Source organism: Gadus chalcogrammus, chromosome 12 (genome assembly GCF_026213295.1).
Source record: "Gadus chalcogrammus isolate NIFS_2021 chromosome 12, NIFS_Gcha_1.0, whole genome shotgun sequence".
NCBI classification, from domain to species: domain Eukaryota; kingdom Metazoa; phylum Chordata; class Actinopteri; order Gadiformes; family Gadidae; genus Gadus; species Gadus chalcogrammus.
Genome location: NC_079423.1, coordinates 28121560 through 28137552, shown reverse-complemented (window position 1 = coordinate 28137552; position 15993 = coordinate 28121560). Strand labels below are relative to the sequence as shown.

At 48.5% G+C, this 15993-nt stretch overlaps 1 protein-coding gene across 1 annotated transcript in view; it reads right to left on the bottom strand.

Annotated features, from left to right (window-relative positions):
• elavl4 (ELAV like neuron-specific RNA binding protein 4) overlaps nt 1-15993 on the bottom strand; it is a 72329-nt gene that overhangs the window by 24906 nt on the left and 31430 nt on the right. Inside the window, exons 3-5 of the mRNA XM_056603628.1 lie at nt 15694-15780; nt 11445-11685; nt 30-133 (exon numbers count right to left, since the gene is read on the bottom strand). Of these exons, the coding sequence (XP_056459603.1) occupies nt 30-133; nt 11445-11685; nt 15694-15780 (432 nt within the window). The remainder of the gene's footprint in view (nt 1-29; nt 134-11444; nt 11686-15693; nt 15781-15993) is intronic.

Below are 15993 nucleotides of genomic sequence, written 5' to 3'. Positions count from 1 at the left end.
TTGAAATAAAAAATAAAAAATTGTATTACCTTGATTGTTTTGGTCTGGAGTCTCAGTCCGTTTAATGTGTTGATGGCCTTCTCTGCATCCTTTGGGTCAATGTAGTTAACAAACCCGTATCCAAGACTCTGTCCTGCAAAACAAGTGAGAGACAGAAAAAACAAATGTCATCTTGAACAAACATCCTTTACGTCTTTCTGAAATCCACCGCTGACAACAACACGGACGCGCTTAATTGTAATCGGTTCTATGGGTCCCTGATTGTTCTAGGACAGAGAACTGAAGAACCCTGTGGAGAAGACTGGGAACTGGAATTTGAACGATGCCAAACCCCAGCAGATGACATGCTACAGTGAAGTTATTAGAGTCTTTGCAGCAACCAAAGGCAAAACAAAAAAGAACAAAACATCCCAACACCCCTCCTTCCCCATTTCCCCTCAAAGCGCGGAAAATGCCTCAGATTGCCGATTCCTTTTGAGCGTGAAGCGGGCCTGACATCTCACAGTGTTTCCCCGACAGATCCAGCCTTCCATGAGGCGCAGGACTTCAAGTGGATGCCTCCAGCCATTAAGGCCCTCAGCTGAGCGCTCTTACAACAAACAGGCCCCCTCTTCCCCGCCACAAAACCCACACACAGCCGAGTCCCGGCTGGTCCGAGAGGGGCGGCCTGGGCCCTTTCCTCAGACTAATGGGAACAGACAGCGGTTAGTCAGAGACAAAGTGAATCACAAATATGGAGCATGGCTGTTTCACAGAATAAATACATGTGGGCTATGGATATCACAGTGCAGAACAGCGCTTCAGCGAGCGAGCCAGGGCCCAGGAGGGACTTGTAGTGCTAACATCAAACAGCCAAAGAGTCTCCCTCCTCCTCCTCCTCTCCTCCTCCCTCTCTTCTCTGGATTAACCGTGGATTATCAGACGTTCTCTATTGTTAATTAAAAACCTGCCATCCTAGAGAGAGTTCTGCTATTTATAACTAACCCTCCTCTTCCTCTTCTCCTACTCCTTTCTCCTCCTCCATCTCTGACTCTCAGCTGACACCAACCAGACAGTTTAGCTGAATCCAAATATAACCCATATTCTTTTTATAGATTATTTTCATAGCCATGGTGCTTTACTGGGCTGAATATACCTAAATGAAGTGGCAAACACAAGTTAAGGCATGGTTTGAATGGCAGCTCTCATATTTGAAACTATAATATTATGATCTGATCTGGATATAGTTTTATAATATTTAGGAAGTAAAATATATTTGTTTTCCATACAGATGTGCACACAGAAGTGTAGTACACTAAATAACCACTCGAGGCATTAACGATTTCAAGTTGAAATGGAAGCAAACTTTCAGCCAGGAGTGAATGGCTGATGGTCTCTTAACTTGCAGTATTGGACTCTCCATCCATAACATCCCTCTCCAAGGATCCACTCTCCCATCACCTTCCCTAGCCCGCTCGCTCTGCTTCAACAGGGGAGTGTGAAGTTGGAAGTGTGAGCCAACCAGAAGGTTAGCCCAAATGAAGTGTGCTGATGGAGAGCTCTCAATGCTGGGTGATCTAAACGGGCTGGCTGGTGCTTAGTCATAGCAACACACACTCGGCGTTCAGAGCCAACTGGCTAGCCAACCACCCAGCCATAGAGGCTACCATTCAATGATGGACTTTTACTATGGAGAGCCATGTGTTGGTCAATCGAATGTGTATGTGTGTGTGTGTGTGTGTGTGTGTGTGTGTGTGTGTGTGTGTGTGTGTGTGTGTGTGTGTGTGTGTGTGTGTGTGTGTGTGTGTGTGTGTGTGTGTGTGTGTGTGTGTGTCTGTGTGTGTGTTTTTTTTCCTTTGGTACAACCTTGGTGTTGGGGAACAGTGTTGTTACTGTCAACACTAAACACTGGTGGTTTGCTAATGGGGGGTTTGTAAGTATCCATGTAAGCGTGCTCATTGGTGTGTTTGCATGCATGTTGAAGTGGTGTAAGTGCGTGCGCTTTCACTGAACGCTGATACGTGGCACGCCAAAGCCTCTGCAACATAGCTTTGCACTGGCACATGCGCCTACCCCTCATCCCCATCCTAACTCTCGTTTTGGCAAGGCGTACGGCTTCCACGGCTGGAGACAGGGCGGGGGAGGGGAAGGAACACTGGCTGGCAGCCTTCCCCGCGGGGAGCGGGGTACAGGGAGAGGGGGGTATCGCCTGCAGCAACAGGGGGAAGCTCCACGAGGGGAAATCTTCCCCGGCGATTCCAGACTTTTTTTTTTACAGAGCAGCGCACAGCTGGGGTTCCAGCGACCGGCAGCCTGGGTGCCCACGTCCTGGGTGGATGGATAGGTGGGTGGAAGACACGACCCCGGATACGCAACACACTCAGATGAACGCATACGCACTCCCATACTCACTTTCTCACTCGCTCACTCCCCCAGCGTTCCCTCGCCTACACCCACACACACGCGCGCGCGGCAAAGTATGTCCGCTCTGCGGGGAGGCAGACGTCACACAGGGAGGACTGGAGTGTTGGAGGCTGGCGGCGAACCAGAGAATGTCAACACCAGAGAGAGAAACGACGCTGCCAACTCCATCCTATTGTGGTTCACATTCATTATCCGCACCGCTAATGATTTTACATGCGTGCGTGTTTCGCACACACACACACACACACACACACACACACACACACACACACACACACGCACGCACGTACACGCACACGCGCAGGTGACGGCGGTGCAGCAGTACAACGGGGCGTCGTCAGACAGCAGTCTGCGGTACAGTGCAGGGGGGGGCAGCGGGCGGCGTGGTCCACTGCGCAGCCTGTCACAATAACAGCCCCGGTCTGCACCAGAGCCCTCCCCTGCAGTCCTACCAGCAGCCCGCGTGGTCGGCGGCATCGCCGCGCCGCGCTACAACGGTTCCGCTCCAGATCCCGTCTCTCCTGCCGGGTCGTAAAAGCACGGGGGCACCGGAGTTGTTTCCAATCGGCCCCAGCATGGCTCCGCTAAAGTGTGGTTCCTCAGCGGAACACGGGGGCAGTCGCCATTACAGAACACCGGTGCATAGAGTTTATGAACATGAGCAGGGAACACGATTCAACAATTGACGCCGACTGCTGGGTTTATTGGATATTAAGTGCGGAAAAACGCAACAGATTGGCTTCTTTTTTCTTCCACCAAATTACAGTCGAAAGCCTCACAAATTAGGGTTAATGCGTAGTCAGTTCAACGGAAGCTGCACAAATCTAAAAGCCATAGAGAACACATGCACCATACTGAGTGCATGTAGAATGCATATAGGGTGCGTGTTCATGGTGTGTTCCCTGAAATAGGCCCGGCGTGAAGATTTGCAATTAGAGACTCGATCCCGAAAATACTTTGAGGGAGGGAGGGGTTTATAAGCACCTAAACGGAAGCTGTTAGAATCAGGCCGCTAATGGATCGTAGCATATGGTAAAGAAATGTAGACGGAGCTCAGTGAGCCTAATATAACATTACATCATTTATTATACATGACACATATGAAAGGTAGGTTTGGCTGGTGTACTGCACGTCGGCGATAACGTGCCTCCTTGTTATACTTCTCGTGGATACAGCAAACACTGCCATAGCGTCTAAGTCCATCTAACTGATGTCTCTGGTTGACTCTCTCGCTGTTACGGGACCAGGGTTTCCAGTTACAGGGGAGGTGGCTCCAGTGAGAACACACCTCCACTCTTAATTAGACCTTTTATTTGTATGAAAGAGTAATAAAGAGTGGAGGGGAAGTGGGTCTGTCCCTCTGTGGTGGAACACAGCTATTTCTAGAGAACGCCCCATCAGTGTGTTGGCGAGGCGTATGACTAAGCCTTTATTTGTTTCCTGAGAAGCAGCAGGTTCCCCAATGTGTGAGATGAGAAAATGAGTGTGGCTCCAGCAGGCGCTCTGCCTGCTGGCTGCAATGTTGGTTTACTTACCACACACACACACACACGCGCGCACGCACGCACGCACGCACGCACGCACGCACGCACGCACGCACGCACGCACGCACGCACGCACGCACGCACGCACACAGACGCACACGCACCCGCACACGCAAACACACACAGACACACACACACACACACACACACACACACACACACACACACACACACAATTATATCCTATTCTGATGCGCAAAATTTCATAAACACTTTCACGAGCGGCGCAGCACTTACCTACATGAAATATTCTGTGTGGTCCAATACACCATGTCAATTTACATGAATGTGTTTACTGAACTACAAGGCAATAGAGGGTTGTCATATGTGGAAATTGGTCTCCCAATTGTGTATTGCCTGCAATTATTTGTGCTCTGTCTTGTTGAATGTAACTAAGGGCCCTGTACTGTAGACATGAAAGCACATTCCAACTCCTGCCATCATCAGAGAAGGCCCACTGTAGACCTTTGATCTGGGGCCGTAGGTACCGAGGGGTACACTAAATGGCGTGGATCGTCTGAGGCACTATTCATTAAGCTGGAATATACCTTTGATGGAGCTTTTTTCGCATGTTCTCTAAATCTAACCACTGAATATCTTCAAAACATAAAACAGATTCTTTCCCCTTTGAAAATGTGCCGTCAAAAGACCACAACATATGACACACACTGAACTAAAAATGCATTTAAATATCTGAGCTAACCAAGTGTGTGTAAAAATTTTCCTACGAGTAGATCCAAATTATTTGGATGGTCGCGTTCTACGGCTGCGTGAAATTTAATACGCCGTTATCTCCTTGCGCTTTTGCAAGTGATAGCGGTGCGCCTTCAACCCACTTCCTGCCCAGGGTGAGTTCAACCGGTTCCACCAGTACAGCGGCACACGGGGGCTAGCAGGTTAGGCTGGGGATGACCCCGATAGCCTGGTTGGGGGGGGGGCCCCTGTGTGCCACACCCTGTCAGAAGCCAGCGGGAGCCCGTCTGTCACGCGCAAGCTCTGGGAGGACGGGACAGATGAGCGGAGGGAGGACGGGACAGCAGAAGTGCTGCGCTCATCAGAGTCCTGAGCACATGACGCTAACACACCTTGAGAGGCCCAGCGCCTGCTCCCCGGGAACAGGCAGATCTGTTTGGTCAGTCTCGGATTTAGCAGCATTTTATGAGGCATGGTGGAGAGGGAGGGGGCGGGGGGAGGGAGGAGGGAGGCTGGGCGGTAGAGGTAGCGAGAGGGAGGAAACACTTCAATTTGTCAAAATAAATGTGTCACGCTCACTGCCCAGGCTGTCTTCCCTGGGTTGACGTCTCGCCCCCTTGTTGCTGCAGCAGCAGCAGTGGCGGCGGCGGCAGCATCGGCAGCAGGGAGTCAAGGTAGTGCTATTTCTGAAGGGCCGGCGCTTCCACAACACTTGGAGTGGTGCACTCTTACCCACTCCGTGTCAAAATACTCACTTACCCAGCTTTATCTTCATAGGTCACCAAGTAAGCGAGAGAGAGAGAGAGCAGTGAGTTCCCACAAAGAAGAAGCTTACACTTATGAACAAAAGACCCCATCGCCTGAAAGTGGTGTGATTTGAGCAATAGGCATCGGTACATATCATGTGGCATGTATTGAGCCAATTTGAATAACTAAATTCATAAACAGAGCAACATCCCCCGCACTTGCATATTTCCACTGTAGTTCCCTCTCCCACTCACTCATTCAACACATCTTTCCCTCTGGGGTTGCCAAGGTAGCAGCCACTATTACAGTGACGCGGCTCCCACTCTGAGTTCCCAGGGCCTACACCAGCACACACACACACACACACACACACACACACACACACACACACACACACACACACACACACACACACACACACACACACACACACACACACACACACACACACACACACAACCTCGCACACCTTGACTTATCATCACCACCCCCTCACGGTGGCTCCCTCAGCCTTGCGGCCAATGTACCGCAACCTGCAGTGTGTGGGCGCGATGCTGTGGCTACGTGGCTTTCTCATGATGGAGACATGGAGGGAAAACTGACATGCAGAACGGTCCCTTTGAGTCTCGGACCCAGCCCCCCCCCCCCCCCGGAGAGCAGCTTCCGGCAGGCTGCCATGTCTGCAATGGTCACTGCAGAGTGATATGCCCACCGTGCACCACCAAGCTCCCCTCCATCTAACGGCTAGGAGCACTGTGTCAGCCTGCCCACAGGCTCTGAGCAATCCATCTCCCTTCCGCCAGGGCTATAACCGGGTAAGAGGGGGGGGGGGGGGGGGGCGCTGCCTGGTCACCTTGGGCCGAGGTAGGTCTCCGAGAGTGAGGGGTGAGGAACCAGCCCTGCGGCATATCCAGCCTATGAATCTGAGGCTGACACCAGGGACCTGAGATACCTCGGTGTTCTGTGTAAAGGGCACTCAGAGCGGAATGAGAGGGGACAGGGGCCGCTTGAAAGGAAGATGATTGGACACGGGGCGGCTTGAACATCCAATTCGGGGTTCTGAGCAGAGGGAGGAACGCTGGGGCGACTGGGAGCAGAGAGACAGGACATTCCTGTGGTTTGGGACACTGAAACTTTAATGTGTGTCTGCCTGCCTGTGTCTTCACTTCCCGGGCTGGCAGCTCTCTTAATGCCTGGCTTTTGGAGATGTCAGGTCCCCTCAACGTCTTCCCCCCTGTCAGCTCTGTTCATGGCATCTTCAGCCATGCGAAGCTCTGATGAAAGTGGCCCAAATCTGAGCCATCAAAAGCCCCTCTCTGATCGCACCCTGCCTTCGATTCATGTGTGGGACGTTATGAAAAAGTAATGCACTGCATTTTTATTTCAAGGGCACAACATTGTTTGTGCTGCACGGGAGTTTGCTAAGGTGAAAATTGTCCTCATCACAAGGCAAAGGCAGGGAATCATATAAATGTAAATATTGGCGAGGATTTGTTCACCTCGCCGTGGCAGTAATGTGTGAAACAGCTCGGCTTGCATCCTGAAGTACAAAGAAAGCAAGCTTCGCTCCCGAGCGTGTTCCCGATGCATATTTCAGCGGCAACAAAAAGATGTGGGTAAACTGAGGTTTACGTGGTGAATATTTGATTCCCTCCCCCCCTGTTAGACTGACAGAACAGCGCGAGTCAGCTAAGCTCCGCCCGCCACCTCCCGGCAGACGAGGGTGGGGATACATATTTTATGTTGAAATACTTGGGGGTGCACTTGATGTGCCTCACCGTAAATGGTACGCAAATGAAACCTGATGCACGCGCTTGGCACTTGGCAGCACGGCACCGGTGTCTCGCGTGCAACAGACTCTAGCCAGGTATGTATTGTAATCAAAATGAGCCAGGTGCGTGTGCGTCGGAACGGGAGCGTTGAGCGTTCAGCCTGCTCCGTGTGGGGCCGGGGCGGCTGTCTGTCACGGCAGCACAGCACAGTGAGGTGTTCTGGCACAGCCTACGCCACAGCTGACATCACAGTCCATCTATTTTTCATAGCCAACATCTGCTTGGGTTGCTGCGTTGTCACTACGATTCGAGTTCCGATATCTGAATTCCGTGGGTAAGACCCAACACATGGAAGATGACAAGCAGAGTGTGAACAGGATTCGGTTAGCGTGCTTCTGAGCGCTGTTTTGCCATTACGGCTTCTGATGGAGAGATATTATTAATTTAATTTTATTATATGCGAAAACAAACAACAACAATGTTGCCTATTATAAAAGGGTGTCGCTGGGAAAATGGTTTGCTAGCCAGAGGCAATAGGGAAGACAGGCATTCCAAATGAGGCGCCCGGAGAACCATTGGCAAACACTGTGAACTGTTTCCTCAACAAGCGATGCAAATATCGGTTTCTATGAATATTCTACGAATACGTGTGCTGCACTATTGGATACAGTAATTATTGGCATGGCTGAGAATGCAAAGAAATGTTCGTCTCTCAGAATCACTCTATTTTATCAAGGCGCAAAATCCACAGGCACAATCAATTCTTGTTCCAGCATGAAAAGCCATTTTCTTTCTGCCATGTCGTTATGAAAACAAATGCATTCATTTATCCGGCAGAAATGCAGCCAATGCAGAAAAATGATCCTGAAAAATGAATAAATGACAGGATCAGTCAATTCCCTGTGAGCGCGGGTGTGCATGCGTGCATGCTTTGCCGTCTGCTCGTATGGAGAGTGGCGATATAACAGAATGGTGTTAGACGTTTGCATTCGGTATGTTGCTAGGACCATATGAATTTTCTCTTCCTCTCTCCAGGGGTGTGAGTTTGGCATTAGCATAGAAATAAACAGTTAGTTCCACTGGCTGACGATGTGAGCTTTGAGATTGACAATTTTCCAAGTAAGTAGATGTCTTCACAAAAACGGCCAGAAAAATATATATATTTAGTGCCACTTTCAGTAGTGCTTACTGCCACAAAACAATAACATTCTCAACTTAAGCATTTGTCCACCATTCGGAATGCAGCACATACCGGTGCCAAAGCTTCAGCACACACAACGTAATCTGAAATGCTTGCAACCTCCATGCCTCTGAGGCTTAGGAGAACGGTGACAGCCGGCAAGACAGATTCACAGGTAGAGGCCTATTTGGGTTCTTCTGCAAGTGTGTGTGGGCTGCAGCCTGGTGCGTGTAAGCTGGCCTTAAATAAAAGATTAACCTGCATTTCCCTGGTGTGTTATGAGAACACTAGGTCGGGGCTGGCAGTGCAGCCCAGGCGGTTAGGTGGGGGGGGGGGGGGGAGGCACGTGGGAAGGAGCTGGAGGAGCAGGAGGAGCAGGAGGGATCCTCCACCCAGCGCAAGTCAGCCCGGGCAACAGAGCGAGATGGAGTGGCTCCCTCCACCCACACCGGATCCTCAGGCCACGCGCTGACGTGAACTGACAGGAGTCGCTCCACAGGATGCTGGGAGAGGAGCTCATAGGAAGACGCTCCCTCTTCTTCTAGGCATGCTGGGGCTCAGGTGGTCACACCTCGTCGGTACACACGCACAGGTTGCTCTGGATGCAATTGTGTTCAAAGGACACAAGGGCCAAGAGTGCTTAGGATGAAGCAGAGTGCAGGCCTCGCAAACTTGTTACATTTTAATATGTGGTGGAACTTTGAGCCTTCTTGTATTTTAGATTACAACAAGACGAGGCTAGCACAACAGCATACAGATCGCTGATTCTGTGTGTTCTGTTGTTACGGTAGTGTGCTCTACTAAGTACAATCGGCTTAATAATAACAACTTTAATCTAGATTTAGGTCCACCAAATTACTTTTATGTTACATTCTAAATGCATTATAGAAGAACACTTTAATCGTTATCAATAGCCATAATATCCCAGACAATATATCTTGCTGCAGAATGTATAGATTCACATATATGAATATATATATTTGAAATATGAACAGAAAAAGAAAATCGGAGGAAGGTAAAAGAAATCTTCCTCAGACTTCGACATTTTCAACAACCCATCCTAAAAAAATGAATGTTGCTGAGTTTTAGCGAATTTGAGAGAAGTTCTCATTTACTAGGCATGGGTATTTAGAGAAGATAAAAGAGGGCTGCAGGTGCGTCAACCAGGCGCCAAAAATAGTCTTCTCTTTACTAGTTCCACCACTTTGCATTTCCTTTCGCTCTCTCTCCCTCCCTCTCTCTCTCTCCCTCCAAACCTGGCTGAGTGTGTTAACAATTTGGATGAAAGTTAGAGAACCCAGAATCCTCTTGGCATCCCCCAAACTGCAGGCTGGGGACAGGGGGTGTGGGTGGTGATGGCGGGGGGGGGGGGGGGGGGGGGGGGGGGGGGGGGTTTGGGGCAGAAGGCAGCGCTTTGTTAGCCTTAAAAGTTTGCATGCGGAAATTGCACCCATGGGAGGGCGGCGGAGGCATACACCGCAGGGGGGCAGGCTGAGACGCGGCAGCATTGATAAATATAGCTCTTTGTGTACGGCAGGAGAGGTACCCCAAATGAGAGTACGGTGCAGGAGTGAGTGAACACACCGTTCTCCACCCTACGCCGTGCACGTTTCGGCCTCTAGCGGTGCTCTCTGCATGTTTGCCCAAATATCTGCTGTTATCTGCCACCGGCTTTGTTGGTCGCACACCGTAGCCTGTGAAGGCACACTTTAAGGGGAACATCTGGAGAAGAGAGGGATGGCGGCGGCGAACGACAGTGGCGTATGTCGAGCCCTTTCTTGTTATTTCTGATGAATACGGCGACCTCTATTTCCATTGCCATGAGTGACTCCTAGGTCCTATAATAGGACCAATTTCAGTCTGAAAGGAGAACGGATCCAAAGAGCACCCATGAGGAGACAGGAATACTGTCGGCGTCTTATGACCAGAGAACCCAACGGCATGTTAAGGAAGGAACCTGTGATCAGGTATGCTTTATGCTTCATGGTCTAACCGTGACAGCTATTGCATTTCAGCTTGCACTTAATGCATTGTTATAAGCGACATTTTAAAGATATGAATCTGCGATGCTGTGGTAAGTGCATCTATATGTGAATACTGTAAATGACAGCGTGCACGAGTGATTTGAGTTTGCGTGTGTGTGTGTGTGTGTATGCGTGCTTCCGTGCACGTGTCTTCTTTGCACCCCGGAATGGCTTGCTGTTGACATGCGCCTGCCTGCCAGCCGGGCGCTCTTTAATGAGATTATCAGGGAAGAGTGTCAGTAAGTAGGATCTCAAATGAAAGCCATTATGTGGCATTATGCGAGAGGTCCCCCCCCCCCCCCCACTATCCATCTGCTGTATGGCCACCCACACAGCCACTAGTCCCAGATTATAGCTGTGATTAGCACAGAGAAGTGCTGCTTAATTTAAACACCTCTGGAGAACATGTTGCGCTTTGCCGCAACGTCGAGTTAAAGCGCTGAACGCACATGAAACACAGGGCTGGACCCCTGCTTCTAGTCTGCACTCCAGGCAGTGATCCACACCAAATATTCAAACTGGCTGGCAATGCTCCAAATAATATTTGACCCAGGTCTGCAAGTGTTTGCAGAGCTTTTCATACCCTAGTTAACACATAAGACCTCTTTAATAGTTGTAGACTTGTGCGTGTGTGTGTGTGTGTGTGTGTGTGTGTGTGTGTGTGTGTGTGTGTGTGTGTGTGTGTGTGTGTGTGTGTGTGTGTGTGTGTGTGTGTGTGTGTGTGTTTGTGTTTATTTACAACCATGTGTGATATCCGACAAAAAAGCAATAAAAACAGTTATAACTGTGTAAGGTGCCATAGCTTTTGCCTGCCTGGTCTTAACGATACACTGCAATGCCTTCTACAAGATCCTTCCAAGTACAAGTCACTATGGCATCATGCCATTCTGTCTATAAACGACGTTCAGTGCAATCGAAAAAAAAATGCAGATTATCCATCATACACATCATGAGGGATTGGGGGTTCGAAATAAGAGCAAACCGGTCAACGCACCGAGACGGGGCGTCGACCAGTTTGTCCCCAGAGGCTATGCAGTTGGTTTTGCGGGAAACATTAAGAGACCGGTACCTGTGGTCTCACCTGTGATCTTGTCACGGACAAGCTTGCAGGACTCAATCTCTCCGATGCTGCCGAACAGGCTGCGGAACTCCTCCTGGGTCATGTTCTGGGGCAGGTAGTTGACGATGAGGTTGGTCTTGCTGTCGTCCGTGGCGCCGCCGGTCTGCATCGGGGAGGGGCAGCCGCGGCTGTTGGTGGTCGGTCCGTTGGAGGTGTTGCCGCTGGGGCCGTTTGACACCGGGGCCTCCATGTTACTGATGATCTGGGGGGCCGGCAGGGGGCAGCAGAGGAGGGGCGGTGCACCAGACAGACGGGGAAAGGGGACGGGGAGGGGGAGTTTTCGTTGGTGAATATTTCCATGGTCATGGAAATTATGATCATCGTTGTTGCTATGAATCCTTATTTAGATTAACGTTATAGTCTGAATAAGGGATTCTACTTAGTGTTATGTAACTATAACAATATATTGGAAATACTAAAATGCAAAAACACCCCAGGTTCACTATCAGTTGAGTATGCATTTCCATATATTGCAGACAAGGTGCAAGTAAATAAATTAACTATTTTGAAGAATCTACAATTCAGAATAAGTATATTCTAGCATATTACCCCCACAAAAACGTGCCACCAAGTCTTAACAGCCAGAAATACCATCAACAACACAGTGGATAAGCAGCTAAATATTCATGCAGACAGTGAGAGATGTTTACGAATAGTTTCTTTTTGATTTTGAAAGCTGATTCCTGGGAGCCGGCCCTGAGCCCGCTACCGAACTGCTAGCTTAGTGCCGCCGCTACACAATGGCTGCTGCAGCCTCCACTGTGACAGACAGAGAGAGGCTCAGACACTAGCTCCTGCACACAGCATCTCAGGAGCAATCGTTTGAAGAGGAACTCTTATGTACGCTTACCAGAGAGAGATAGAGAGAGAGAGAGAGAGTGAGAGAGAGAGAGAGAGAGAGAGAGAGAGAGAGAGAGAGAGAGAGAGAGAGAGAGAGGGAGAGGGAGAGAGAGAGAGAAAAAGAGAGTGAGAGAAAAAGAGCAAAGGAGAAAGCGTGAGAGAGATAAAGGAAAGTTGCATTTTTTTGTTATTTTCTCCCATGGGACATTCAAATACATATTTGAACGAATTCCAATCTGAATAATTCCACCATATCAACAGGAATGGCATTCAACCATTTGAATACAAAAGATTTACAAAACAAAATGATAATTTTCTGCAGCCCACGGATTTACTTGTTACAATGGTACTGATATTTGTGCAAATGTATGTGTGAATGCGTGATGCGTATGTTTATATTTAAATATGTAAAGGCTGTGACAGTAGTGTAGACACAACCGCTGTATCAAGTGCCTTACCCGAAAGGCAACGAAAGAATAAAGATATAAAACACATAGAACACATGAATGAAATATATATATGTACCTTCTGTATTACTAGATACCAGTGCTGCTATTATAACATTTTATTTAACACTATGTTTAATTATAGTTGAGTTAATGATATAGAAAGCTACATACCATTAGCCTATTAGTCCAAAAGTTCTTCACCACAAACTGATTAACATATGATCACTTTGGTGTTCCAGCCCATTAATGATTTACATGAAAAACTCTAATTAATTTAAACATTTATTTTCTGATTCAATCTAATGTTCAGTGTCATCATTCAGAACTTATAATATATATAATAACTAATTTATGTCAAGTACCCCACAGACAGCAGAGCTTGTTGGAGGTTTCCTTTTTATAAATTGTATATTTTCAAAAAAATACAGCACTCGTGTCATTTAGCTCAATTTCTAGATCATCAAAAGATTGCCCCTGTATGCTAATTACAGATCAGGAAGCCGATTTTCGAAATTCAAAACTGTCCAAAGAAAAGTATTTTGTGTTATTTTCTGTGAACCAAAGTCAGAAAGCATAAAGAATAGGGATAATTGCTGTAGTAAATATGAAGTGCACTTGACAAATACACAAAACGCTAACTTGATTGTTGAAGTTATTGTCAAACAGTTTCTGAAAAATATTGTATTTCTGTTCCTTCCAAGGTAGAAGAAAAGAAAAATATTAATAATAATAATAAAACAATGTTAAATTTCAAAATTCTATTCTCAATTAAATTTCAATTAGACAGGAATTTATATCAAAAAATAAACAACCTGGGGCATAATCATGTTTTGATTTGTCCTTGTTTTTAAATTATAAAGACTTGAAACGTATCGCCTTAATCAGTCTGTGTTTCTGTCATTGTTCTTTTCTGTGCCTCTAACCTTGTGTGGCAAGACAAAATGCTTCAAGAAGAGAACAGAAAAAATGTCACGCTTGTGTCTGCTTCAATCCTCTTTTCACACAGACACACTCACAGAAAGCGACACACACTAGCACATACACATATATATGCATGAAACACGCACACATACAAGACACACAGACTCATTCGCGCCATGGCAACTGCGTTGACAAACATATCCACCATAACCACACAGTCAGACACACACAGCACATAGCACACACACACATGCACACATAAACAATGCCCAAAGCCCAAAGCAGAAAACAAAAAACAAACAGGCGAAGAGACGTCTAAAAGCTCTCAAGATGAGAGCTGCATGCAAATTGTCTTCTGACAGTATCCTGCCTCACCACTCACCATTCTACCACAACTCAGAAGGAGAGAGATAGAGACCGAAAGAGAGAGAGGGAGAGGGAGAGAGTGGGAGATCGGCGACACAGGAAGAGAGAGGTAGGGTAAGAGAAAATAGAAGAGAGGGATAGAGTGAGACGGAGAGGGGGAGAAAGGAAAAGGGAGAGAGGGAGAGGAAGGGGGAGAAAGAGGGAGAAGGAGAGAATGAGGGAGAAAGATAAAGAGAAATGGGAGTTATAGAGCGAGAGAGGGAGAAAGAGAGGGAGAGACGAAAGAGAGAGAGAGAGAGAGAGAGAGAGAGAGAGAGAGAGAGAGAGAGAGAGAGAGAGAGAGAGAGAGAGAGAGAGAGAGAGAGAGAGAGAGAGAGAGAGCAAGGAAGGCAGATAGAGGAGATAGAGAGATGATGATGGGAAAGGGAGAGAGACAAAGGGAGAGGGGGAAAAAGAGAGAAAGAGGAGGGAGACAGAGTGAGAGAGAAGGAGACAGAAAGAGACGAGAGAGAGAGATAGAGAGAGAGAGAGAGAGAGAGGGAGGTAAAGTGACTAGCTAGAAGAGAACTGATTTGAGAGGGCCTTATTAAATCTGTTTACATTCCCTGCTGGGTCCCCCTCTGTCGGAGGCTTTCTACTCTATGGGACATTTTCTGAGGAGGTTTCAAACCAAAATGGCTGACTCTAATTAACGGGGACCTGCAGAGTCCCACTGGCCAATTATATTCCTCTCCTTGTCCCTGCCTACCAGCATTATTGCTGCTCAGCGGTCCACTTGGCCGTGCTTGTGAGCTATCCGGCTGCTCAAACCCCCCCCCCCTCCCACTGCGGTCCCTGGGCTAAGGACAGACCGCGCTGCATGGCTCCTCGCTAGCCACAACACGCAGCCCTCTCGGGCTAGCGGTAAGGACAACAAGCAGCCGTCGCAAGACGCAGCTTCTTCCACTCCATGAACCACGCATCCTACACTGAGCCCGGACTGCGGAGCCCGCCACTGTGGACGCCCCTGCTTTAAAAACTGCAGTGATGGAACACACCTACAGGCACTGATGCACACACACCAGGCGCCGTTGGAAAGTGAGGCGGCGTTAACTAGAACTCACAACTTGTGTTTAAGTGTTAATTGGAATGCATAACTTATCATGTGACAATATGATAAATTCTTTAATGCCACCATGCCTGGCCTTGTTTTTTAATCAGCCTTTTATTTGTTGTAATTCTTGTGGCAGCACGTCTTGTGGCGCATTTCTTTGTCTCTACTTGAACTTCTGCGTTTTCCAAAAACATGTCTGCACACAATCTAATAACGTTAAAAAAATGCATTTGTCTCCTCATCAACTTTTCCCGGCCTCCTCAAAGCCTCATTACGGTGGCTCCATTATGCAGCAGCGCAACACCACGACTATCTCCTGCCTACAGACTACGTTCACCGCGCCCCTGCTTCATTTGCACCCATCAATCCCCCACCGCCGTGGACATAACCGCCTCCGTCAGCAACATCACCTGTAGCGCTGTCTACGCGCGTGCATACGGTTACATACATTAACAAAATCAGATAAGATCAGTTCATGGGTGGATATAAAATGGTTGGGTTGGGGGGGGGGGAAGAGGTGTGGGCAGTGAGGTCTGCTTACCATCTTTGGCTGTGTCAGCAGTCCTTTCTCTGCCCAGCCCTGGAGCTGCGGGAGCTCTGCCTGACGCCACTGAGTCTCTGTCGACCCCTATGGAGTGGAGCACAGGGAGGGAACGCAGGGCCCACCGGTCAGAATCACACACTCACTGTACAGCGCCGGTGTGGGGGTGGTAGGTGGTGATGGTGGTGGTAGGTGACGGTGGTGGTAGGTGGTGGTGATGGTAGTGGTGGTAGCGGTGGGGGTGGTAGTTAAGGGGAAGGCGGTTGGTCAGGGAGAAGGAGTGGCGGTTTGCCGGAGAGA